Genomic DNA, 24,011 nt, shown 5'->3' on the forward strand with positions numbered 1-24,011 from the left:
ACAAGCAGCGCGCCGTCCCCCGTGGTGCCTCTGAAGGCGCCCCTCGAGCAGCCCCTGCTTCCACTGCTGACCCCGTCGATCCAGCTCGTCGAGCTGTTGATGCTGTTGGCACTGCGTCCCCTGTCCCCAAGGCCAGGCCCGTCCTTCCGCCCCGACCCGTCGTCAAGGCCAAGACCCCTCCTCCGTCCCAGGCTCCCGTCCCTGCGATGAAACCCGAGGAGGCCCTCGCTATCCTCAAGCGAGAGGCTGACCGGGTGCAGTCCATCCTGTTCGAGGCACTCGTGGCCGACAACATGGATGCTGCCACCAAGGCCATGGTCCAGAAGATCGCCAAGTCCAATGTGGCAATCAGCCGTGCCACGGAGCAGCTCCGCAAGTCTGTTGCCAACAAGACTGCCACCCCCAAGACCCAGTCCCCCGGTTCCAAGACCCAGTCCTCCGGCTCCCTCCCTGGCTCTGCCCCTGTTTCCGCCCCGTCTCCCTCGTACAAGGCCGCTCTCTTGAAGAACGTTCGGGAGGCCGAGAGCCGTGTCGGCCGCATGTCCGAGGCCAGCCAGCTCGACGAATGGAAGAGGATGCTGACCACCGGCCGAATGCCAGGCTCCTCCAAGCCGATCCAGCCCAACCAGCACCGCCAGCCAGTCCTTGTCCCCGGGACGGTCGCCAACTCTGAGCTCCGGAACGACAAGTTCAGGGAGGCCGTCACCAACATGGACTGGCTGTACGTCGAGGGCATCCGCTGTGGCGACCTCGGCAGTGTCCGCCGCAACCTCAAGCGATGCGGCATCGACACCAGGGAGTTGGCCGAGATCAACTTCCCTGAGGCCACGGTCATGGAGGTCCTTGTCCGCGACAAATCCAACAAGGCCGACCTTGGTGCCCGTCTGGAGTCGCTGTCGTCCACACATGGCAGGGTCAGGGTCGTACCGGCCTACGACGTCATCCATGGTCTCAAGCACCATGGACTGGCCCTGTCCCGATCCGATGCCATCAAGAACTTTATGGCAAAGTCCCTCCGCCAGGCAGCCAAGGCCAAGACCGCCCCTGTCCGCCGCTGCATCCAGATGCGCATCTGTCAAGACTGGACAACGGGGCAAGCAGGGAAGTGCGCAAGAGTCCTAATGCAAGACTCGAACGTAGGGAGAGGAGCGGGGACTGGACTGGGACACAGAGTGTCAAGTGTGAAGCCAAAGTTTTATTCTAGATCCAAGGCTTAGGATACTAAAAATACAAAGTGGCAAGACGAAGGCAAAAGACAGAGGCTGGTCGGAGGGCTATTTATGCGAGCGCCAAGGATCGACGCTGCAGAGCGAGGGGGCAGGAGCGAAGCAGCGGCGGGGAGGGCGAAGCAGCGAGCGAAGCAGGTGGCGGCCGTGACTCGGGATCCGTGAGTCAGCGGGCGTCAGTGGCGGCGGCTTGGCGGCGCCAAGGCGTCAGGCGGCGTCGAGGCGGCGTCGTGGGCGTAACCCATGACCAACAGCAAGGGAGCGGGAACGGAACACAGGCAGCGCGCGTGCTTGCGGTAAGACAACAAGGCAGCACAGCGCGGGAAACAAACAAACAGAAGGAAGGGAAAGCACTAAGACAGGCAAACAGAAAGGAAAGGGCAAGGGTAAAGGAAGGGAGTGGGCAAAGGCAGAGGGTGTTCATGACACTACCCCCCTCTCAAGGCCCGAGCTCCGAGAGGGCCAGGCTTCGAGGGATGAGAGGAGTGGTAGGCAGCGACAGGCTCCGGACAATGTGCAAGATTGCTGGCGGGCTCCCAGGTGCAATCCATCACCGTGTAGCCACGCCAGTGCACAAGATACTGGAGCTTACCTCGGAACAGCCTGGAGTCCAGGATCTGTTCGACTTCCCATTCGTCGTGGCCGTCGACTTGGATGGGTGGAGGGGGCGGGATCGTTCGACCTGGGATCTTGTCGTCGGCGGCAGGCTCGAGCAGGGAGACGTGGAAGACAGGATGAATGCGCATGGACGAGGACAAGTCCAACTTGAAAGCGCGGGAACCGACTTGAGCGACGATCTTGAACGGCCCAAGCTTGGTGTGGTCGAGCTTGGCCGTGGGTCGCTGGGTCTTGATGTTCTTGGCGGAGAGCCAGACTCGGTCTCCAACCTTGAACGGAGGGGAAGGGGAGTGGCCGGGGTCGTAGAACTTGGCTTGGGAGTCCTGGGCGAGGGCGATGTTGAACTTGAGTTCATCGTGGAGGGAGTGAATGGCTCGGGCTTGATCGTCGGCGACGGAGGCATTCTTGGTGGTGCGGGGAAGGGCGACGGAAAAACGAGGGTGGTAGCCGGTGTAGGCGAAGAAGGGGGAGCAGCCGAGGGTTGCTTGAGAGGTGTTGTTGTAGGTGAACTCGGCGTGAGGGAGGAGCTGGGCCCAGTCGTCTTGCTGGAAGTTGATGAAGCAGCGGAGGTACTGCTCGAGGATGGCGTTGACCCGCTCGGTCTGGCCGTCGGTCTGCGGATGGAAGGCAGTCGACATCTTGTGCTTGATCTTGAGGCGGGTCAGGACGGCTTGGAAGAACTTGGAGGCAAAGGTAGATCCTCGGTCTGAGACGATATCGTCTGGAAGACCGTGCTTGGTGAAGACATGCTCGACAAACATCCGAGCAGTGTCTTCGGCGTTGGCCTCGTTGCTTGACGGGACGAAGTGGGCCATCTTGGTGAAGCGGTCGACAAACACACAGATGGCTGTGTGTCCAGAGGACTCGGGAAGCTGGGTGATGAAGTCGACCGAAACAGAAGACCAAGGGCGATCGGGAACAGGGAGCGAGGCAAGGAGTCCGTAGGGCTTGTGACGGGAGTGCTTGTTCCGCTGGCAGGTGTCGCATCCGGAGACATACTCCTTGATGTAACGACGCATGGTCGGCCAGTGGAAGGTCCGGGAGACGAGCTCGAAGGTCTTGGCGACGCCGAAGTGGCCGGCGGTCGGCGAGTCGTGGCACTCGACGAGGATCTTGCGCTTGAGCTCGGGGACATCGGGGACGCAGACGAGACCTTCAAAGAGCAGAAGGTCGTTGTCGACGGAGTAGCCGGGACAGGAGGCAGGGTTCTTGAGGACTTGGGACAGGATCGGACCAAAGGTAGAGTCCTTCTTGAGGCTTGACTTGATGAGGACGGCGATATCCTCAGACTCGGGGGCAACGGGAACGGCTCGGAGGGCGGAAACGAAGAGTTTTGGTGGCAGCAGGGTCTGGGTGTTCGGGGAGCTACGGGAGTCACCCCCCTCCTTAGGGAACTTGTCCTTGCGGGAGAGGGCGTCGGCGGCATTGTTGAGGGTTCCGGGTCGATACCTGATGACGAAGTTGTAGTCGCCAAGGATCTCGGACCAACGGACTTGGCGACGGCTGAGGTTGCGGGAGGTCTGGAAGTATTCAAGGTTCTTGTGGTCGGTGACGACCTCGGTGGCTTGGGAGGAGAACTCGAGGTAGTGTCTCCATTGCTTGAAGGCTGCGACGATGGCGAGAAGTTCCTTATCATAGATTTGATAATTCATTTCTGCATCGAGCAGCTTCCGGGAGTAGAAGGCCACGGGGTGGAGGAGGCCTTCGTCGTCGCGCTGACTGAGAACAGCGCCAAGAGCATAGTCAGATGCGTCGGCTTCGATGACGCACTGACGCTCGGGGTCGAAGTGGCGGAGGACAGGACCGGTGCTCAGGCATTCCTTGAGCTTCAGGAATGACGTTTGAGCCGAGGGAGACCAGGAGAACTTGATGTCCTTCTTCAGGAGGTCCGTCAGCGGGGTGGCGATCTTGGAATAATCCTTGACGAACCGACGGTAGAAGTTCGCCAGGCCGAGGAAGACTTGGATGTCGTGGGCAGATCGGGGGATCTCCCACTCCTGGATGGCCTTGACCTTGTCGGGATCCATGGAGATTCCATCGGGCGAGATGATGAACCCGAGGAAGGCGACGGAGGACTGGTCGAACTCACACTTTTCAAGCTTGAGTGAGAGTCCGGCGTCTTGGAGCTTGGTCAGGACTTTCTTGACATGAGCCTCGTGCTCGGCAGGATCGGAGGAGTAGATGAGGATGTCGTCCAGGTAGACGACCACGAACTGGTCAAGGTATTCTCGGAGGACATCGTTGACGAAGGCTTGGAACGAGGCAGGAGCGTTGGTCAAGCCGAACGGCATGACGTTGTACTCGAAGTGGCCGTAGCGACAGCGGAAGGCCGTCTTCCACTCTTCACCTTCAGCGATGCGCAAGAGGTTGTATGCGCCTCGCATGTCGAGCTTGGTGAAGATCTTGGCCTTGCCGAGGTTGTCGAACGTCTCGGCAATCAGGGGCAAGGGACAACGGTTCGGCACGGTGATCTTGTTCAGGGCCCGGTAGTCGACGCAGAGACGGAGGGAGCCATCCTTCTTCTTGACGAACAGGACTGGGGCACCGGCAGGGGACTCGGAACGGCGGATGAAACCCTTGGACAAGTTCTCTTGGATGTAGGTGTGGAGGGCGTCCATCTCCGGCTTGGAGAGGTTGTAGACGGGCCCAAACGACGGGGACGCACCTTCGACCAACGGGATCGTGTGGTCGTAAGGGCGGTGCTGGGGGAGCTTGTCGGCCTCGGACTTGGAAAACACCTTGGCAAAGGACGAGTACTTGGAGGGGACAGAGGGCTCGGCCTTGGGCTTGGCTCCAGCGTCGACGGAGCAGAGGGACAGGACTCGGGCAGCATCCAAGAGGAACACTTCCAGGCCTTCCTTCTGGACGGCGTGCTGGAAGGGGATGCTGCCGATCAGGCTGACGCTGGGCAGGGACTGGGTCTTGGTCTTGGTCTTTGGGACGGCAGGAGGCAAGGCAGGACTGGGCTTGGGCACGGCAGGCTCGGCGGGGACCTCAGCAGGGGACTCGGCAGGCGGCTCGGCAGGGCTGGACCTAGAGGACTGTGGCTCGGGAGAGAACGGGGAGGCCAAACTGTGGATAGAGGTGCAAGGCAAGAAAATAGAGTCATGGTGCCAGTCAAAGTAGGGCTTGTGTTTCTTGATCCAATCCATACCCAAGATGATCGGGTATGAAGCCAAGGGAATCAGCGCGAACGAGATTTGTTCATAGTGGCTGATGCCTGTGATCATAGAAACACAAACTCCAAGACTAGACTCCATCGAAGAACCATCGGCAAGAGTGATGACGAAAGAAGTTGCAAAGGTGGGGAGAGCGTGGGTTGCGGCGAATCCAGTGTCCATAAACGAAGTAACCGCGCCGGTATCGATCATGGCGGTTGCCCGTATGGACTCTGGACCGCACAGCAGAGTCACAGCGAGGGAGGGCTGACGTTGGATGTCAGGCTCGGGAGGCGAAGACGAAGAAGCAAGAGCAGTGGAAACGGTGGCAATGGTGACGGGGGCAAGATGGCAAAAGGCAGAAGAGTGATTTACCGTGGAGACATTTACAGGAGGAAGATTTATGACATGATTGACGCCTAGGAAAGCTCCTCCGACCTTTTCTAGGCAGAGAAGTTTTCCTGGTCGTCAAGTTTATTCACATCAACGACAGCCAAAGAAGCATCGATGGCAGCCAAGCGGGAGGATGCCTTATTGGGGCAGCGAAGGGCAATGTGCCCTTCCTGCTTGCAATAAAAGCAGCGGTTGGCAGCACGGAGGGCGGCCTTGTCCTCGGCGGTCAGCCTGCGAGCGGAGGCCTGGCTGAGGTCCATGGGCTGCGGAACGTTGAAGGCTTGAGCGGGGCGAGGAGGAGGAGCAGGAGCGAAGGGGCGAGGAGCCGGACGGAAAGGGAGAGGAGCCGGACGAGCAGGAGCAGGAGCAGGAGCGGAGCGGTGGTTGGGACGGCGGGAACGTTGGTCCTCCTGGCGGTTGTCGATGGCGATCGCCGCTTGCATGAGATCTTCGAGGTTGTCGAAGGAGCGGCGGGAGAGTTCGTCTTGAACCGAGGGCTTGAGTCCACTCTCGAAGTGGAACATGAGAGGGTCTTGGGACCAAGTGAGGAGGTGGACGGCTTGGCGGCGGTACTCGGCGGCATAGGCGGCGGCGGAGGTGACTTGGTAAAGCCTGACCATCTCGCGAGCAGCGGCGATGGTGGGCTGGACCTGGCCAAAGGCAGCACGGAGCCACTCGGAGAAACCGGCAAAGTCACGGATGGCAGGGGGAGAGCACTCGGGGTCTCTCTCCAACTGATCGATGTACGGCTGCATGTAGTCTGCAGCAGTACCATCGAGATAGGATAAGGCGTAGAACACCTTATCCCTTTCAGTCTGGAAGAGGGGAGGGTTGGACACGAAGGCCAGTCTGCAATGCGAGAGGAAGGCATTGCAGCGGCTCGGGTCCTTACCAGAGAAGCGATCAGGGGGACCTATCTGCCTGGTGGCAGAGTTGCGACCAGCAGGGTTGTCCTCGGGGTCTTGGGCAGGATCATCGACGTCGTCAGGAACGCCGAAGTAGGGGCGACCTGCACGACGGATCGGGGCGGGAGCGGGAGCAGGAGGAGGTAGCTGGGCCTGGTAGCTGCGGAGGGCCTCCTGGACACTGGCGGCGACCACTTGGCGGACATCCTCTTCACGGCGAGCCAGGACCTGGTCCATACGATCGGTGATGCGGTTGAGCGCATCATCCTGATCGTGGAGGAACTTGGAAAAGTCCTGGAGAGAACGGGCGTTCTCGGCGGACTGGATAATGACCGCACGGATGGCCTGGAGCTCGGGCTCGGAAAGGCCAGAAGGGGAAGCCATTGGTAAAAGAGATAGAGAAGGGGACGGGGCAAAGGCAGGGCAAGTGGGGGGTTGTTGAAGGTCTTGCCAAGTGTCAAGACTGGACAACGGGGCAAGCAGGGAAGTGCGCAAGAGTCCTAATGCAAGACTCGAACGTAGGGAGAGGAGCGGGGACTGGACTGGGACACAGAGTGTCAAGTGTGAAGCCAAAGTTTTATTCTAGATCCAAGGCTTAGGATACTAAAAATACAAAGTGGCAAGACGAAGGCAAAAGACAGAGGCTGGTCGGAGGGCTATTTATGCGAGCGCCAAGGATCGACGCTGCAGAGCGAGGGGGCAGGAGCGAAGCAGCGGCGGGGAGGGCGAAGCAGCGAGCGAAGCAGGTGGCGGCCGTGACTCGGGATCCGTGAGTCAGCGGGCGTCAGTGGCGGCGGCTTGGCGGCGCCAAGGCGTCAGGCGGCGTCGAGGCGGCGTCGTGGGCGTAACCCATGACCAACAGCAAGGGAGCGGGAACGGAACACAGGCAGCGCGCGTGCTTGCGGTAAGACAACAAGGCAGCACAGCGCGGGAAACAAACAAACAGAAGGAAGGGAAAGCACTAAGACAGGCAAACAGAAAGGAAAGGGCAAGGGTAAAGGAAGGGAGTGGGCAAAGGCAGAGGGTGTTCATGACAGCATCCCCGAGGAGTACCGCGACGAGTACGACTCGCTCCTCAAGAAGGCCCTATCCGGCAAGGAGGTCAAGCGGGCGGACATCACCGCCGTCCCCAAGGTCCCTGGTTCTGCCGCTGCCGCTGCCTCGTCGTCTGCCTCTGCCGCTGCCGCTACCGCTGCCCCTGCCGTTGTCGTTGCTGTCGCTGCTGCTGCTGCCCCCGCCGCTGGTGCCTCGTCAAAGCCCAGCAAGCCTCACCCCGCCTACAGAGTCCCGCTGTCCGTCATGGACACTGACTCTGAAGGAGAGGGCCCCCGGGCCAGCAGCAGCGCTGCACGACTCCAATGAATCCACACCCCTCGCAGGGAGGCGGCAGGGCCCAGACATCCCTGACCGTCGCTTCCTTCAATGTCTGTGGCATCAACGTCAACGACGTTGAACTCAAGAACCTCATCGACACCAACGACATCGACTTTGTCGGTGTCCAAGAAACCCTCGCCGACCTCGAACCCCGCAGCCCTCTCTGTGGCTATGCCGTCAAGGTCCCTGGTCCCCGTTGCCGCGCCGGTAGAGGCATCGCCATCCTCTACAACCCGGCCAGGATCGACCCGCACGACTTCACCAACATTGAAGTCAGCGACAAGGGCGACGCCATGTGGGTGACATACAAACACGTCATCCACATCGGCAACTTCTACCTGTCCCCGAGCCTCAAGCTGGACGACTACCGCGAGGCCCTCCAGTCGATCCACACCAAGGCCGCCCTCCCCGACGCCCAGGTCATTGTGGTGGGTGACTTCAATGCCCACCTCAGTGCCCTGAGCGGACTGCCCACGCCGCTCCGTGGCAGGGAGAAGATCCTCGAGGACACTGTCTCCCGCGCCGGTCTCCGCGTTGTGCCTCCAGCTGTGATCCCGACCCACACCCGGCAGCGGGGTCCCAGCTGGACAACGATCGACTACATCTTTGTGTCGCATCGCCAGGCCAACAACGACCCGCTGCTGCAGGTCGACACTGCCGGTGCCTTCCGTGGCCAGTCCGACCACTTCCCCATCTGGGCGACTCTGCGGGTACAGCCAAAGTACTACCCAAAGGTCGACCAATGGCAGTGGAAGATCGCCCAGCTCGAGGATCCCGCCGTCCGCGCCCAGTACCTCTTGGCGCTGCTGGACGAGCGCGAACGCGGTCTGCAGCGCATACAGGCTGCACTCCGGCCAATCTCAAGGGGATCGGTCATTCCGATCTCGGAGAGTGCGGCCCAGGACTGCATCGACCGCGCCTGGTCCATCATGATCGCCCTGATCACCACCGCTGCCGACTCCACCATCGGCAAGGCTTCCATCAAGACCGTCTGGAAGGACCCGGCCCTGATCCCCGAGATGCGGCAGCTTCGCGAGAGGCGCCGCGATCTCATCTACCAGCTCAAGTTGCCCGGGCTCTCCCTCCGCGTCGCCGAGGACAAGCGCGCCGAACTCCGCGCTGTCCGCAAACAAGAAAAGAACCTCATCGTCCAGTCCCGCCGAGCAGCCGAGACCCTGGCCATGAACAAGCTGCACTCACTCAACGCTTCCGAGGTCGCCAAGTCCCTGGCCGCCATGAAGAAGCGCAAGGAGCTCGACGACGCCTTCCACTTTGACAACTCGGACGAGGCCCTCGAGCGACTTGTGGTCCACTACGGCAAGGTCTCCTCGCACTCCCAGGACACCCCCGGTGCCGCCTTTGACCGGACCGTCGGCCCAAGACCCCTGGACACTGTTCCGCGCCTGCTCCCCGAGGATCGATCCATTCCCCGCTTGTCGTCGGACGAGGTGGCCGATGCCATCGTCAAGTCCCCCAAGCGCAAGTCCTCCGGCCCGGACAAGATCAAGGCCGAGATGCTGCACCCTGTCGCTCCCGTGGTCGCTCCCTGGCTCCGGGCCATCCTGCTGGCCGCCCTCAAGGCCTCCGTCGTCCCGACCGAGTGGAACACTGTCCTGATCCACCCGGTCTACAAGAACAAGGGTTCGATCCTCGATCCGGCCATGTACCGGCCCATCGGGTTGACCCAGGTCCTCCGCAAGATCGCCGAGCGAGTCCTGCTGCCGTTCCTCACCCGCGAGATCGGCATCATGGACATTGCCCAGGGAGGCTTCCGCCCGGACCGAGGCACCCTCGACCAGGTGTACTCGCTCGACGCTCTTGTCCGCATGAACAAGATCTGCGACGACGAGTACAGCCTGGTCTTCCTCGACATCAAGGCCGCCTACGACACTGTCTGGCGGGAGCGCCTCTGGGACAAGATCGCCGCCCGAGGTGCTGGTCCGGTCGCCGTCGGGGTCCTCAGGGCCATGTTCGACCGCACTCTTGTCCGCGTCGCCAGCAAGGGCCGCACGTCACAGCCTGTGTGGCTGCAGAAGGGTCTCATCCAAGGCTCGGTCCTGAGTCCCCTTCTGTTCAGTGCCCACATTGACGACCTGCCTGGACTGCTCCGAGCCGAGGACGGACTTGTGCTTGCCTCCAGTCGCCACCACCGTCTCCGGGTCAACTCGCTCTGGTTTGCCGACGATGGTGTCCTCATCTGTCCGGCTGGCCGCACCCAGGCCATGCTGGACATCTGTGAGCGTCACAGTGTCGACAATCGCTACCGCTTCTCGCCTCCCAAGTGCGAGGTGCTGTACTCGGCCTGCAACGTCGACCAGCTCCATCCCGCCAAGCTGTACGGCACCGAGCTGCCCAAGGTCCTCCAGTTCCGCTACCTCGGTGTCATGGTCGACATTGACGGATTCCGCCCGGACCTCCAGTTCGACAAGCTCCTCCGCAAGGTCCACATGGTCACCGACACCGTGGTTGGACTTGGCATCACCCTCGGCAAGGTCTCGGCCAAGACCATCACCCAGGTCTACAAGACCTTTGTGCGGCCGACCCTCGAATACGGGATGGCCATGGACATCCCGGACCCGGCTCTGCGCGACCGCCTCGACGACGCCCAGATGACGGCCCTCCGCACCATGTTCCGCGTCGGCCCCGGCACTCCCGTCGGTGCCATGCACCTCAACTGCGGCCTCCCCAAGATGTCCGTCCGTGTCAAGATGCTGGCCCTGCAGAACTGGGCCCGCTGGGACGACCAAGTCTCTGACGGCGACAAGATGCTGTCGATGATCCTGCGCAACAAGATCATTGCGCCCTACCACCCCGACCAGTTCCTCGGCCAAGGAGTCCGAGCCGATCCGCACTGGGCCATGGTGGTCCGCCGACAAGAGGCCGACCACTCCCTCACGGCCACGGAGATCTACCGAGGCAAGACCCGACACCAGCCGCCGCCGCCCGGACCGCCCCGACCCCAGCCCGTCCCGATCAAGACCCTCATCTTCGAGGACCACATGAAGAACGGCTTCGACCGCTCCAAGCAGCTCACCGCCGCCTGCACCCCGTCGACCAAGATGTCGGGACTCTGGGAGGCTCGCGGGTACCAAGGATCCATGGTCATGCTCATGTTCATGGTCCGATGGCGACTCGGTGCTCTCCCAGGCCACTTCAGGTTCGGATACCGCAAGTGCAAGAACCTGGCTCGACACGGATCCGGGATCGACTTGACCAGGACCCACGCACAGCAATGTGTGGATCCGCATCAAGTCCTGGTCCGCAAGGTCGCAGCCCTCAAGACGGCCCACCCGACTTGGGTGGAAAGTGGTATAGCCGGAGTGGGACCAGTGGACAAGCTGCTGGACCTGCTCTCTTTCGATCGCACTCCCCCTCGCACTCGCACCCCTCCCGCACTTGGATCGCTTGCTGCTCATGTACCCGCTCCCCGCACTGCCTTCCGAGCATTCGCACTTGGTGCACACCCAGTACCAGCACCCACTCCCACAACCAGTGTAGTCCCACCCTTGCAGTCTCTCCCTGCACCCTCATCACAGCGTAGTATAGTGCCAGCACTTGTCACTCCACCACCCCGACCTCCCGTCGATCCTGCTATTCCCTTGTGGGAACTGCTTGAAAATGTGTTCACCCGCTTGGTCTCAGACCTTGTGGGCAGCTGAGGCAGCACTAGGCTGCAACAGGAGTAAATAGGCTTGCCTGTGTACTCAACGTGCCGGGGTACCAACCTGTTGGACCTGATGGCTTGTCTTCTTAAATAAAGTTGACTATAGTAACAAAAAAAAAAAAAAAATAAAGTTGACTATAGTAACAAAAAAAAAAAAAATCGTCCAGTCCCGCCGAGCAGCCGAGACCCTGGCCATGAACAAGCTGCACTCCCTCAACGCTTCCGAGGTCGCCAAGTCCCTGGCCGCCATGAAGAAGCGCAAGGAGCTCGACGACGCCTTCCACTTCGACAACTCGGACGAGGCCCTCGAGCGACTTGTGGTCCACTACGGCAAGGTCTCGTCGCACTCCCAGGACACCCCCGGTGCCGCCTTTGACCGGACCGTCGGCCCAAGACCCCTGGACACTGTTCCGCGCCTGCTCCCCGAAGACCGCTCCATTCCCCGCTTGTCGTCGGACGAGGTGGCCGATGCCATCGTCAAGTCCCCAAAGCGCAAGTCTTCCGGCCCGGACAAGATCAAGGCCGAGATGCTGCACCCTGTCGCTCCCGTGGTCGCTCCCTGGCTCCGGGCCATCCTGCTGGCCGCCCTCAAGGCCTCCGTCGTCCCGACCGAGTGGAACACTGTCCTGATCCATCCGGTCTACAAGAACAAGGGTTCGATCCTCGATCCGGCCATGTACCGGCCCATCGGGTTGACCCAGGTCCTCCGCAAGATCGCCGAGCGAGTCCTGCTGCCGTTCCTCACCCGCGAGATCGGCATCATGGACATTGCCCAGGGAGGCTTCCGCCCGGACCGAGGCACCCTCGACCAGGTGTACTCGCTCGACGCTCTTGTCCGCATGAACAAGATCCGCGACGACGAGTACAGCCTGGTCTTCCTCGACATCAAGGCCGCCTACGACACTGTCTGGCGGGAGCGCCTCTGGGACAAGATCGCCACCCGAGGTGCTGGTCCGGTCGCCGTCGGGGTCCTCAGGGCCATGTTCGACCGCACTCTTGTCCGCGTCGCCAGCAAGGGCCGCACGTCGCAGCCTGTGTGGCTGCAGAAGGGTCTCATCCAAGGCTCGGTCCTGAGTCCCCTTCTGTTCAGTGCCCACATTGACGACCTGCCTGGACTGCTCCGAGCCGAGGACGGACTTGTGCTTGCCTCGAGTCGCCACCACCGTCTCCGGGTCAACTCGCTCTGGTTTGCCGATGACGGTGTCCTCATCTGTCCGGCTGGCCGCACCCAGGCCATGCTGGATATCTGCGAACGCCACAGCATCGACAACCGGTACCGCTTCTCGCCTCCCAAGTGCGAGGTGCTGTACTCGGCCTGCAACGTCGACCAGCTCCATCCCGCCAAGCTGTACGGCACCGAGCTGCCCAAGGTCCTCCAGTTCCGCTACCTCGGTGTCATGGTCGACATTGACGGATTCCGCCCGGACCTCCAGTTCGACAAGCTCCTCCGCAAGGTCCACATGGTCACCGACACCGTGGTTGGACTCGGCATCACCCTCGGCAAGGTCTCGGCCAAGACCATCACCCAGGTCTACAAGACCTTTGTGCGGCCGACCCTCGAATACGGGATGGCCATGGACATCCCCGACCCAGCTCTGCGCGACCGCCTCGACGACGCCCAGATGACGGCCCTCCGCACCATGTTCCGCGTCGGCCCCGGCACTCCCGTCGGTGCCATGCACCTCAACTGCGGCCTTCCCAAGATGTCGGTCCGTGTCAAGATGCTGGCCCTCCAGAACTGGGCCCGCTGGGACGACCAAGTCTCTGACGGCGACAAGATGCTGTCGATGATCCTGCGCAACAAGATCATTGCGCCGTACCACCCCGACCAGTTCCTCGGCCAAGGAGTCCGAGCCGATCCGCACTGGGCCATGGTGGTCCGCCGACAAGAGGCCGACCACTCCCTCACGGCCACGGAGATCTACCGAGGCAAGACCCGACACCAGCCGCCGCCGCCCGGACCGCCCCGACCCCAGCCCGTCCCGATCAAGACCCTCATCTTCGAGGACCACATGAAGAACGGCTTCGACCGCTCCAAGCAGCTCACCGCCGCCTGCACCCCGTCGACCAAGATGTCGGGACTCTGGGAGGCTCGCGGGTACCAAGGATCCATGGTCATGCTCATGTTCATGGTCCGATGGCGACTCGGTGCTCTCCCAGGTCACTTCAGGTTTGGATACCGCAAGTGCAAGAACCTGGCTCGACACGGATCCGGGATCGACTTGACCAGGACCCACGCACAGCAATGTGTGGATCCGCATCAAGTCCTGGTCCGCAAGGTCGCAGCCCTCAAGACGGCCCACCCGACTTGGGTGGAAAGTGGTATAGCCGGAGTGGGACCAGTGGACAAGCTGCTGGACCTGCTCTCTTTCGATCGCACTCCCCCTCGCACTCGCACCCCTCCCGCACTTGGATCGCTTGCTGCTCATGTACCCGCTCCCCGCACTGCCTTCCGAGCATTCGCACTTGGTGCACACCCAGTACCAGCACCCACTCCCACAACCAGTGTAGTCCCACCCTTGCAGTCTCTCCCTGCACCCTCATCACAGCGTAGTATAGTGCCAGCACTTGTCACTCCACCACCCCGACCTCCCCTCGATCCTGCTGTTCCCTTGTGGGAACTGCTCGAAAATGTGTTCACCCGCTTGGTCTCAGACCTTGTGGGCAGCTGAGGCAGCACTAGGCTGCAACAGGAGTAAATAGGCTTGCCTGTGTACTCAACGTGCCGGGGTACCAACCTGTTGGACCTGATGGCTTGTCTTCTTGAATAAAGTTGACTATAGTAACAAAAAAAAAAAACCATGTACAGCTGGATTCAGATGGTCACTCGCAAAGATCATGGGATCTCCATCTTCAAAGATGGCAATCGCCGCTTCGCCGAGAACCTCGATTTCGCTCGAGAGCAGACTCATCTCCTCCTCTCCGACATTCGCACTCACTTCTCCGCCACCACAGCGCTTCCTTTCGTTTCCGAGGCCGTCGATACTCTTCGCTCTCTCCTCGACCATACCTCTGGTGAGCTTGCCGATGGAGACTTGCTCTTGAACGAGCAGCAGGTCATCGCCCTGCACAGTGCTGTCATCACGCTCCATCGTGACGAGCTCCCCGACGAGGAACAAGACATCTCTTGCTTCCTGCAGTACACCAAGCACTGCATCGTCAATGGTGTTTCGGCCAGCAAGTCTCAAGCACCAGCAGAGACGCCCGTAGGCTCCACCCCTCGCTTCTTTGCGCGACACTCGACTCCCCTTCGTCTGAAGAGAAAGTCCCCTCCACGTCAGAGTCCCGAGCCCGCTGCCGAGGGTGCCAGAGCTTCGCCCAGCTTCCCTCCTCGATCTCGCCGCCGACTTTCGAGCCCCGATGTCTCTATAGAGGTCGTCATTGAAACCACAGAGCAGCCGAGCACCACGGTCAAGATCGAAGATCGAATGATAATGCTCAGACTCAAGAACCTTTGGCTGCAAAACGAGCTCCTTCGCGAACGCATCAAGACCGAGCGAGTCCTCCGTGAGGAAAAGGTCGCTGCCATCAGACGCGGCGACCCCACAACTTCCTCCTATTAGCTCAATATGATCAATATATCGCACCATTTGGTCCCTTGACTTGATATCTGTCCCTGAGTCGGATGATGTGTCCCTGTTGTGACATGCGCTGGATGGGGGTTTGGATTTTCACTCAAAAGCATAAGCATCCGCCATCGGCCTGCATCCCAACCGGCCCGCCTCACGATATCCAGAAACTTTTGCGAAGACATCCCATACCTCATCTGATACAACTAGACCTTCGACCACAATCCGTGCATCTCCTCGGTGATCACACTCTTCAACAGCATGGTGCGGGCCGTTTATGTCTCGATCTGTCGTCAGCTCACATATACCACATGGATGCTCTCAAGCTGGCCCATCCCAGCGCACAAGCCACTCCTGTGCAGCTTCTGCGTCCGCCTCTTCCACAGCCTGTGGATGATGATGGCGACCCCATGCTGTCCAGAAGCATGAAGAGTGTCAAGAAGCCACCCAAGCACAGCCGGATGGAGAGGAGCTTCCTTCCCCGCCTCCGTGCCGACGGGACCATTGAGGATCGCCGACTGCAGCTCCCCTTCCTCTGCGACACTCGCATCATGCGGACCAAGACCGGTAAATTCTACATCGTGGTCCCGGAGCCACTTGTCCGTCCGGGCGAAAGCCAAGCCCAGGACACGGCCAAGAAAGTCGTCTCTATCGATCCTGGCGTCCGTGACTTCATCACCACATACGATCCTTCCGGCCTTGTCACCGCCTGGGGTGCCTCCAAATCTCACTCGACCAATGGTGGCAGGGACACCAAGAACAGGATGCGTCGAGCAGCCCTCCGCATCCTCGAGCGCATCCGATGCCTTGTCAACGATCTCCACCGCAAGGCAGCCAAGTGGCTCTGCTCGACGTACAACGTCATCTACATCCCCAAGCTCAACCTCCACCAGCTGGCAGCACACTGCTCTGGACGAGTGGTCAATGAGAAGATGGCCATGCTGGCCCACTGTCGCTTTGTCGACACCCTCGTCCACAAGTCCAGGGAGTATGCTGACTGCAGGGTGTGCATTGTTGGGGAGGAGTACACGAGCAAGACATGCACTCGGTGCGGGCACATCAAGCGGGACCTGGGAGCGGCCAAGGTGTACCACTGCAGGGAGTGTGGGTTGATGATAGATCGAGACATCAATGGGGCTCGTAACATTCTGTTGAAGAATGCGAGTACGGATGACGTTCTTGGCGAGGGCATGGTGTAGCCTCACAAACACCCCTTGGACCCGAACTGGCGGTGCTTGGTGCAGCAGGTTGGATCCATAGTGTTGGTATCGATGGAAAACTCAATGGAACGGCAGTTGTATCTGAACTTGGATGACGGGAATGTGGGTTCAATTCCATATTCGATTCCATGTTCGATGAAGGTGGCTATGCATGTGGCAGTGCTTGTACAACATCGATTCCAGCCAGCAAGCCATCGGATCGAGCCAGGCTTGTATGTGTGTGTGTGATGTCAATGGCCAGAGTATGGCTTGCCATTGTTTGGCTTGCTTCGCCACTTCCCTCACTTTCATCTGTCCATCGCCATCACCCACTTGCTTCCATCCTGTCTCCGTCAACATGGCCAGCATGGACGAGCCTGCTTCACCCACGGCATCATCCGCCACCCACCAAATTCAAGCTGAAGCCAGAACAACCTCGTCGATGCCCGACACCATCCACTCCTCACTCGAACACATCCAAGACATCTTCACCATCATCTGTTGCAACGACAGCTTCCAGTTTGCCCTCGATTTGAACACCATCAAGACCCTCCTCCGAGTGTGCAGACGTGTCCGCCCTCTCCTGAGCTACAAGCTGACTCACTTCCAGAGCTGGTGCCAGAAGGCAGGACTGTGTCGTCCCGATGGGTCCCTTAGGTTTGGGCTTACCCCCAGCGACCAGATTGCCCTCTCGCTGCACTTCGAATGTCAAGGCACAGCCGACCGATCCTGGCTCAAAGATCAAGCCATCCGGGGCAATGCAGCCGCATCGTACTTCATGGCATGGAAGCTTAGTATTGAACTCCGTGGTCAGCAGTCGCTGGACCCTTCCGAGTGCGTAGCTCAACAGCAACAAATCTTCCACCTTATGGAAACAGCGGCCAAAGCAAAGCATTCGATGGCTCAATTCCAGCTAGCGTTATGCTATCGTGATGCCTTTGGAGTCAAGCGAGACCAACCTATGGCCATCGAGCTCTATCGAGAGCTTGCGGAACTTGGAATGCCTCAGGCTCAAGTCGCCCTCGGACTATACTACGAATATGGAGAGAGTGTCGATCAAGACTTTGACACAGCCATCGAGTGGTATTCCAAGGCGGCTGCCCAAGGCTATGACTTTGGTCGTCTCCGAATCGGTTTCCTTCGAGGCTGGTTCTCGCTCATCGGCCACGGAGTCAAACAGAGCGACGTCGCTGCCTTCAACCACTGGCAGGAAGTCAGCACCAAGTCTACCGATCCGTTCCTCAAGCCCATCGCCACCCACATGCTTGGTTGGATGCACTACCTCGGCCGAGGAACAGTGCGAGACGATCAGAAGGGCGTCAAGATTATCCGAGAGAACCAATCGGAAATATTCAAGCTCGGAGAGGCCGAGGGCCTTGCATCGCAATGGAATAACATCAAGTCCGAAATACCTGCACATCGCGAGTTCTTCGAGCTGTGCAAGCTGGGATCGAATCGTGACTGGCTGTGCAGACATCTCATGGCTGTGTGTCTGTTTTATGGATTCGGAACCACGCAAAACAGAACAAAGGCAGCAGGAATCCTCGAGCAGCTCGCCAACGAAGGCCACAGCGACAGCCAGTTGTGGATTGGAGATTGCTACTTTGGTGGCAGAGGAGTATCGAGGAACTACGAGAAGGCATTCGAGTGGTACAGCAAGTCGGCCGACCAAGGCAACTCGTATGGGCAGAATATGGTTGGTGTGTGCATTCTCTATGGATACGGAGTCACCAAAGCCTACACCGAGGCGTTCGAGTGGTTCCGCAAGTCGGCCGAACAGGGCAATCGATACGGACAGTCCAATCTCGGCATTTGCTACAAGAACGGTTGGGGTGTCCCCGAGGACATCGACACCGCTGTTTCCTGGTACCGCAAGTCCGCAGACCAAGATCTCGATTGGTCTGTCGATTGCCTTAGAGAACTCGCCAAGTGGCCCTGATCCCAAAGTCCTCTCCTAAACAGTCCAGTGGCGACCCTGAACATTGAAGCAGAACAGCCAAGCAAACCGCACTGCCATCATCCGTTCCAGCCACCAGAGTCCCACAGTATATTTGACAGTAAATACATCTATTATATCGACTAAACAAAGCAGTGCTGTCCCATATCCATCACTGATGTTGATCGACTGAGAACAATATCGAATGACTCGACAACAGCAACTCGACCACCACACTCGATCCTCCCTTTGGAACTGCAACTATTGGAAAGAACGAGAACAATCCGGATCACCCTGTCGCCACATAATACCAGATAAAGCAAGAAGCAAACCACCAGCCTTACTCGTCTCTGAGAGCTTCCATTTCTGACCCCTGGTATTGCTGGCTGGCTCTGGCATTAGGTGTTGGCTTTGCCAACCAGGACATTTTACAATCATCATTGCAGCTCTCTATCCCTTGGGGACCTGTTTGTGGAGGGACGGCGATGTCAAGTTTTGCCGAACTCATCTATTCAGTGACAGTTTGGAATCTGCAGCTCCGACTTCCATGTCCAGACTTGTGCTGGCGTATGCCTGTGGCATTACTTCCTCAGGCTCCTACTGTCGTGCGTGGCGTATCCGAGGGATTGGCGTCTACGACAGACATTCAGTTGCGATGTCATCCAACACCGCCACAACATTCAGCCAGATCGCTGGTCTGTTGTTGAGGATTCGTTCGCGTTTGGCTCGCCATTTGCTCAGTTTTTCCTGGTCGATGGTGGCTGGTCTTGCGGGCACTCGAGCCAGTTTGGGGAGTGCGTCGATTGCAAGGTCGATGTATGTGACGCCTTCGGAGATCCTCGCAGGGTGTACATACTGCTCGAGACGGTTCTTGGCTCGGACACATTCCGACGCATGTTTCCTGTTGACATACACCTTGGGACTATTGGGTCCAGGCTTTATGCACGCTCCGTCAGGTTTGGGAGGGAAGCCTCCGACCCGCCAGAGGAACATTCTTCGGGCTTGAGCGACTGATATCGCTGGTATCCTTGCGGTCAGTCCCGCAGCGTGCGTGGGAGCGTGGGATGCATGGAATCCTGGGTCATTATGAGGTTGGGCCCACTGATGAAACATTCGATGATCGAAACAGGGTGCACCGTTTCATAGAGTGAGCCGGTGTAATTGGAAGTCACAGGGTTTCGTGGTGTAGTTGGTTATCACGTGAGTCTAACACACTCAAGGTCTCCGGTTCGATCCCGGACGAAACCATTCTCTCGCTCCGCTAGCTCAGTTGGTTAGAGCGTGGTGCTAATAACGCCAAGGTCACAGGTTCGATCCCTGTGCGGAGCATTTTTTGCTACCCTTCTCGGTTTACACTCCACTTTTGGTTCTCTCTCATCCCCTCTTTACCCTCATCGCTGTCTTGATGTTCTCCAACACCGTTGCAATATCCAGTTGCATGTGCTTTGCGTCCGTGGATGAGGGCATCGTGCACTTTTGCTTTGTCATTTTCCGTGAACACCTACTGGTGAGCTTTGGCGAATGCCGTCGAGAATAGGGAAGCGAAGGATGCAGGTGGTCGTCATGGGCCATTACAGTTCTGGAGTCTGGGCGAAAGCATCTGATGATCAGTCGAGTCATGGGCTGTCCATCCGGGAAGGCGATACAAGGTGTATTGTCGTTTTCCAACATTCCAGTATGATGCTCAGTCCCGTGTCTGGTCCATGTTCCCTCTGTTGTGGAGGTCTCCTTGAGAATTGGCGATGGGACTCATCTCCATAAACGGTCATTTGTGTAGCGCTGAAAGAGGCGGTGCTGTTGGTCTGTGATCAGTTGTATGGCTTGGTGGTGAAGCTTCGAGGCACATCCCGTTGGAGCTGGGATGGCTTGCGCACTTTCTCAGTCCCTCTCATGCTTTCAGTCACCCCGGGGTGCTCGGCGTCTGACTTGGGATGGAAACCGAACTCTTATTGGTGCAATGCGAACACTTTTGTTACCGATAATCGTTTTCGCTATGCTTTCTTGATGATGCTTACGAGTCGCAGATGTGAACGATGATCGCATCACAATGTTACATCGTGAAGAGTACAATCCGCGGAAGAATCATCATAGCGGCAAAGAAAATAATTTGATTTAACAAGTGATCCGCATTGGTCCAGTGGCTAGGATTTCTCGCTCTCACCGAGACGGCCGGGGTTCGATTCCCCGATGCGGAATATCGGTTCCATAGTGTAGCGGTTAGCACTCAGGATTCTGACTCCTGCAACCCGAGTTCAAATCTCGGTGGGACCTCTATTTTCGTTTTGCCCGTTTCCAATGGCTGTCAAACCGAACTTCCATCGTGCAAATATCCGGCCCCGTGATGCCTTTTCCACCAATACGTAATCCATTCTTCGTTCGCAAGACATTTGCCGTCTGCGTGGTGCTCTCCGTTCTCTTCGTTTTGTGGATCCATGATTCGCTTGATGCTCTTATACTATCGCTCCCTTCATTCCAGTGATTGGAATCAACTCCAGACTTTGATAACGGCGTCGGCTTTGATCCATTGGTATCCAATGAATAGGGGGGTTTGATTCTCCTGCTGATGCTCTGGACAGATCGGCGGCAGCTGCTGTTTCATTCACGAACCAGGCACCGCATCGATCGAGTCGCAGGGTGTTTCTTGGGGTCTACCAAGTGACAACCATTTTGACTCTTTCGTTCTTCTCGGCTTCATCATTTCGCCCCTCACTGTTCCTCCAAGAAGCTTCTCGTTGTCCGTGAGCTCCTCAAGTCTGCTCCTGACACAACGAGGATATCGTACTGTTTCTGTTGATGAAATCAGTAGCCAGTCTCTCAGTCCAGCCATCGTATGGTAAGAGTTCAGGCCATCGGCACACCACGCACTGACGCCAATACTAAAACTACACAGCACACTGCCCACATCAAAGAGCCATCAAATCAAGGGGCAGCGAAGCTCCGGGTGGTCGATAGGTGATGTTTCATTATCATGTTGGATCGGTGAGATACTTGCGACTCTCTGAGCTCTGATGGCGCATCCATCATCATGGGCCTGCGTGGCCTCTGTTCTCACAAGCCAGGAACAGCTCCACGGGCCAGTAAGTGCTCACCCATTCGCCCCCTCACCCTTCAACAAATGTTTTGTCCTTCGCTCTGTTCGCCATCACACTTCTGGATGCTATCGCCTGCATCTCGATATCGATATTGCAGACTCAAGAGCCTTGATCCTTGCATCCCTCTGTAGACCGCTCGTCCAGACTGTGTTTGAGCCGGTGTGGCCGTGGTCTCGAAGAACAGTCTCTATGAATACTCTCAATGAATACTCTCGATGAATAGTCTCGACTCGTAGACTGCCGTGATCAGTGAGCTGCCGTGGTGGCTCGGCTCTGGCTATCATCGGATGCATCCGGACCATGGCCATATATTGCCCTTCCAGCCAAGAGTCAGCGAACCTGATTGCTAAGCAGTCTCAATGCTGTCGCCAGTGCCACCAGATCGGCACACGCTCGCCCGGGCAGTCGACAGGATGGGCCGGCCGCCGACACCTCCCATCGTGAGTGTTGGAGTTTGGCTTTGAGCCGACACGGAGCTTCGGCCCGACACACCCCCTGACGATTCGATCAGATTGGTGACGTAGCTGTCGATGGCACAGAAGAGGTACATGTCCACGGCCCAGATGAAAATGCAGATCACCGTCCCAATGAGGCCCGTGGGATCGTGCTCTGAGTAGACAATGCAGACGATGGCAACCACGATTTCAGCCGCAATCGCAGCAACCAGCGTCAAGCCTTCGCGCTCCAGAGCTTTGATTTTCTCTGCGGACATGTTGGTGGCACCCGAGGGCTGTCCCTTGCTGGTTGTCTGTCTTCCAATCGTGCGGATGGAGAATCTGAGAGAGTAGAGTCGATAAATCATCAAGAGGTGCAGGCACACCAGATTGGCCTCCAGAGCCAGACCGAAGCCGACGCTGTTGGTCCAGAGCTGGGCGAGCGATATGACACCAAAGGTACTCAGGATGAAGCACACATCGTTGGCAATGTAGGCGATCGGCATGATGCCAAGCAGGAAGAGCCAGTTGCTTGTCGGTTCGTTGGTGGTGTTCATGGCCCTCAGGCGCAAGAGGAAAGCCCATCCTGTGGCAGCGGAGCCGACGCCATCGCCAAGTGCATAGAGGAAGTTGACGAGTTGATAGCACACAGGGTTGGAGTAGCAGGGGTCGTAGAGCATCAAGAGATAGCCTGTGCAGCACAGGGCGACGCAGATTATCGCCAGAGCCATCATGGTGTGGATCTGTGGGCCCCGTCGCACGTTGAAGGCCTCCTTCCATTTGACCGACTTGAGTGTGCGAGTGGAGAAACAGATAGTCACGATGCAGACAAAGAAGGTAAAGATCTGAGCGTCTTGAAGGGTCTGGGAATCCATAGCTGGCCGGTTGGTGTCTTGAAACCACTGAGCAAGTTCGAGGCACAGATTGCTCCAGATGCGAGACTCAGTGCAGGATAGGATGGAAATCGCAGTGCGACTGAAGCAAGATATCGTGCGAACGGCATCGGCAGATGGGTAGAATGACCGATGTTGCGTACGAGTTCCCTCGTTCCGGAGCGAGTCTGCGGATGCACATCCACAGTCCACAAGACCTGAGCAACAACATATGAAATCACGGCGCACCGTCAGACAACAGTTGTCCAATCATTTCGTTGTGGGATCACTCTGCGGACTGTCCATCGAATTGCGGTTCGCCGTCCACTACTCGGCGTGATGCTTCCGTTTCCGATTCAGTTTGGAGCCAGGATATTCGATCTCTGCACCAACTCGAATGCATCGGACCCACGGCTGCAAAGATGCTCAGCCCTCGCAGCGAGTGCAGAAGTGAATCGGCGGATCGATCGGATTATATTCAGAATCGATGCTACGAAGGTCCACCACAGGCCAGCCGATTGGTACACTTCCATCAGTGAGCCAGCGGTAAGCCTGGACATCGCAAGAGCTGAATCTGACATGACGTTCACACCAATGAATCATTTGTTTTTAAGCTCACGAGAGTGCACTATCTCGACATATAGGCCATTCTGGGAGTCTGTGATTTTGAAGAGTTCGTCGGGGTGCTCTGCCCTGGGAAGTGTTGGCGGTGTCCTCGCCTTGGGATCTGCTGCTCAGAAGCCCATCTGCCGAGACAGTCACATACGGAATCTCAAAGATATGGGTAGCCGCCTTTGACTGGTCGACGGAAACCTGGTCACGCCGAGCGATCGACATGATCGATGATTTAGTGAGCATGTATTCCCTGGTTGTAGATAGTGGCGCCAAAGATGACACTTACCACTTTGCTTGGGGAGAAGATGAATATGCGTTTGTCCACCACATGGAGGTCAAATATGCCAACGTCGCTCTTGCCACGTTCAAGGTCTCGGCTGTGTCGCGACAGTCTCACTGTCGAGAAAAGCATCGTTGAAATCGCCGAGTCGGTTCGCGATTTTACACTTGATCTGATTTCCATCTGTTCCAGCTTGCTCATGCCCATTATCGCCGAGGGGCCGCTGCTCGAAGTATTGCGAAATGTTCCACCTGATCGAGCGACACAGACTCAATGCTGCAGTCATGCTAGACGGGCACCACCAGGGGAACGAGCGCTATACCAAGCAGAAAGTGGAAGGCCAAGTCGCATCCCGGTTGACACAAAGACGTTCGTGAACACCGCAAAGAGCAGTAGATCATCGTGACGAGGCTGGAAGGATCGACGGAGCACATGGTTAGTCCCGAGCCAAGCCAAATTCTGTGCCGGTCGTGCTGTGGCATAGTGGTCCAGCGACGATCTTCTGTCTCTGCCAACGGCCTACCTCGAGCTTGCCATGATCCACTTGACCTCATAGCTGTCAACAGGATGTGATGTGAGTCTGTGGTCAATCTACTGTCCCAGACTGGTACATTCAATGCAGTTCAACACCAATTGTCATATCTTGTGCATCGTCTTCCTTCAGAAATCGATATGT

General features: G+C 58.1%; 4 protein-coding genes and 4 non-coding genes across 8 annotated transcripts; 5 read left to right on the top strand and 3 right to left on the bottom strand.

Moving 5' to 3' along the window:
- The first annotated feature begins 14,150 nt into the window (after nucleotides 1-14,150).
- Nucleotides 14,151-14,940, top strand: BJ171DRAFT_553054 (uncharacterized protein). Its single transcript, XM_053113058.1, has one exon. It carries the CDS (start codon nucleotides 14,158-14,160, stop codon nucleotides 14,899-14,901), a length of 744 nt encoding a protein of 247 aa, XP_052961401.1. The 5' UTR covers nucleotides 14,151-14,157; the 3' UTR covers nucleotides 14,902-14,940.
- An 8-nt stretch (nucleotides 14,941-14,948) lies between these two features.
- Nucleotides 14,949-15,985, bottom strand: BJ171DRAFT_553056 (uncharacterized protein). Its single transcript, XM_053113059.1, has 3 exons — nucleotides 15,930-15,985; nucleotides 15,903-15,905; nucleotides 14,949-15,540 (listed from the first exon to the last, which is right to left on the bottom strand). The coding sequence occupies exons 1-3, from the start codon at nucleotides 15,965-15,967 to the stop codon at nucleotides 15,201-15,203; spliced, it is 381 nt and encodes a 126-aa protein (XP_052961402.1). The 5' UTR covers nucleotides 15,968-15,985; the 3' UTR covers nucleotides 14,949-15,200.
- Nucleotides 15,986-19,216: 3,231 nt separating this feature from the next.
- Nucleotides 19,217-19,290, top strand: BJ171DRAFT_t486. The gene has a single exon. It is a non-coding gene; the product is annotated as a tRNA-Val (tRNA).
- Nucleotides 19,291-19,297: 7 nt separating this feature from the next.
- On the top strand, nucleotides 19,298-19,371 carry BJ171DRAFT_t487. The gene has a single exon. It is a non-coding gene; the product is annotated as a tRNA-Ile (tRNA).
- Nucleotides 19,372-20,165: 794 nt separating this feature from the next.
- BJ171DRAFT_t488 lies at nucleotides 20,166-20,237 on the top strand. Its single transcript has one exon. It is a non-coding gene; the product is annotated as a tRNA-Glu (tRNA).
- A 4-nt stretch (nucleotides 20,238-20,241) lies between these two features.
- Nucleotides 20,242-20,313, top strand: BJ171DRAFT_t489. Its single transcript has one exon. It is a non-coding gene; the product is annotated as a tRNA-Gln (tRNA).
- A 1,167-nt stretch (nucleotides 20,314-21,480) lies between these two features.
- Nucleotides 21,481-22,443, bottom strand: BJ171DRAFT_593757 (uncharacterized protein; the record flags this gene model as incomplete). Its single annotated transcript, XM_053114527.1, has 1 exon — nucleotides 21,481-22,443. One exon carries the CDS (start codon nucleotides 22,441-22,443, stop codon nucleotides 21,481-21,483), a length of 963 nt encoding a protein of 320 aa, XP_052961403.1.
- A 596-nt stretch (nucleotides 22,444-23,039) lies between these two features.
- Nucleotides 23,040-23,872, bottom strand: BJ171DRAFT_593758 (uncharacterized protein; the record flags this gene model as incomplete). The annotated part of the gene is made up of 5 exons (XM_053114528.1): nucleotides 23,040-23,133; nucleotides 23,207-23,253; nucleotides 23,342-23,451; nucleotides 23,658-23,746; nucleotides 23,859-23,872. 5 exons carry the CDS (start codon nucleotides 23,870-23,872, stop codon nucleotides 23,040-23,042), a joined length of 354 nt encoding a protein of 117 aa, XP_052961404.1.
- Between the last annotated feature and the right edge of the window lie 139 nt (nucleotides 23,873-24,011).

This window comes from Polychytrium aggregatum, assembly GCF_025602895.1.
Source record: "Polychytrium aggregatum strain JEL109 chromosome Unknown BJ171scaffold_303, whole genome shotgun sequence".
In the NCBI taxonomy this organism is placed as follows: domain Eukaryota; kingdom Fungi; phylum Chytridiomycota; class Chytridiomycetes; order Polychytriales; genus Polychytrium; species Polychytrium aggregatum.

Excerpts from the sequence above, each read along its gene's own strand:
- BJ171DRAFT_553054 (XM_053113058.1), top strand. The coding sequence starts at position 14,158 with ATGGTCACTCGCAAAGATCATGGGATCTCCATCTTCAAAGATGGCAAT.
- BJ171DRAFT_553056 (XM_053113059.1), bottom strand. The coding sequence starts at position 15,967 with ATGTGCCCGCACCGAGTGCATGTCTTGCTCGTGTACTC.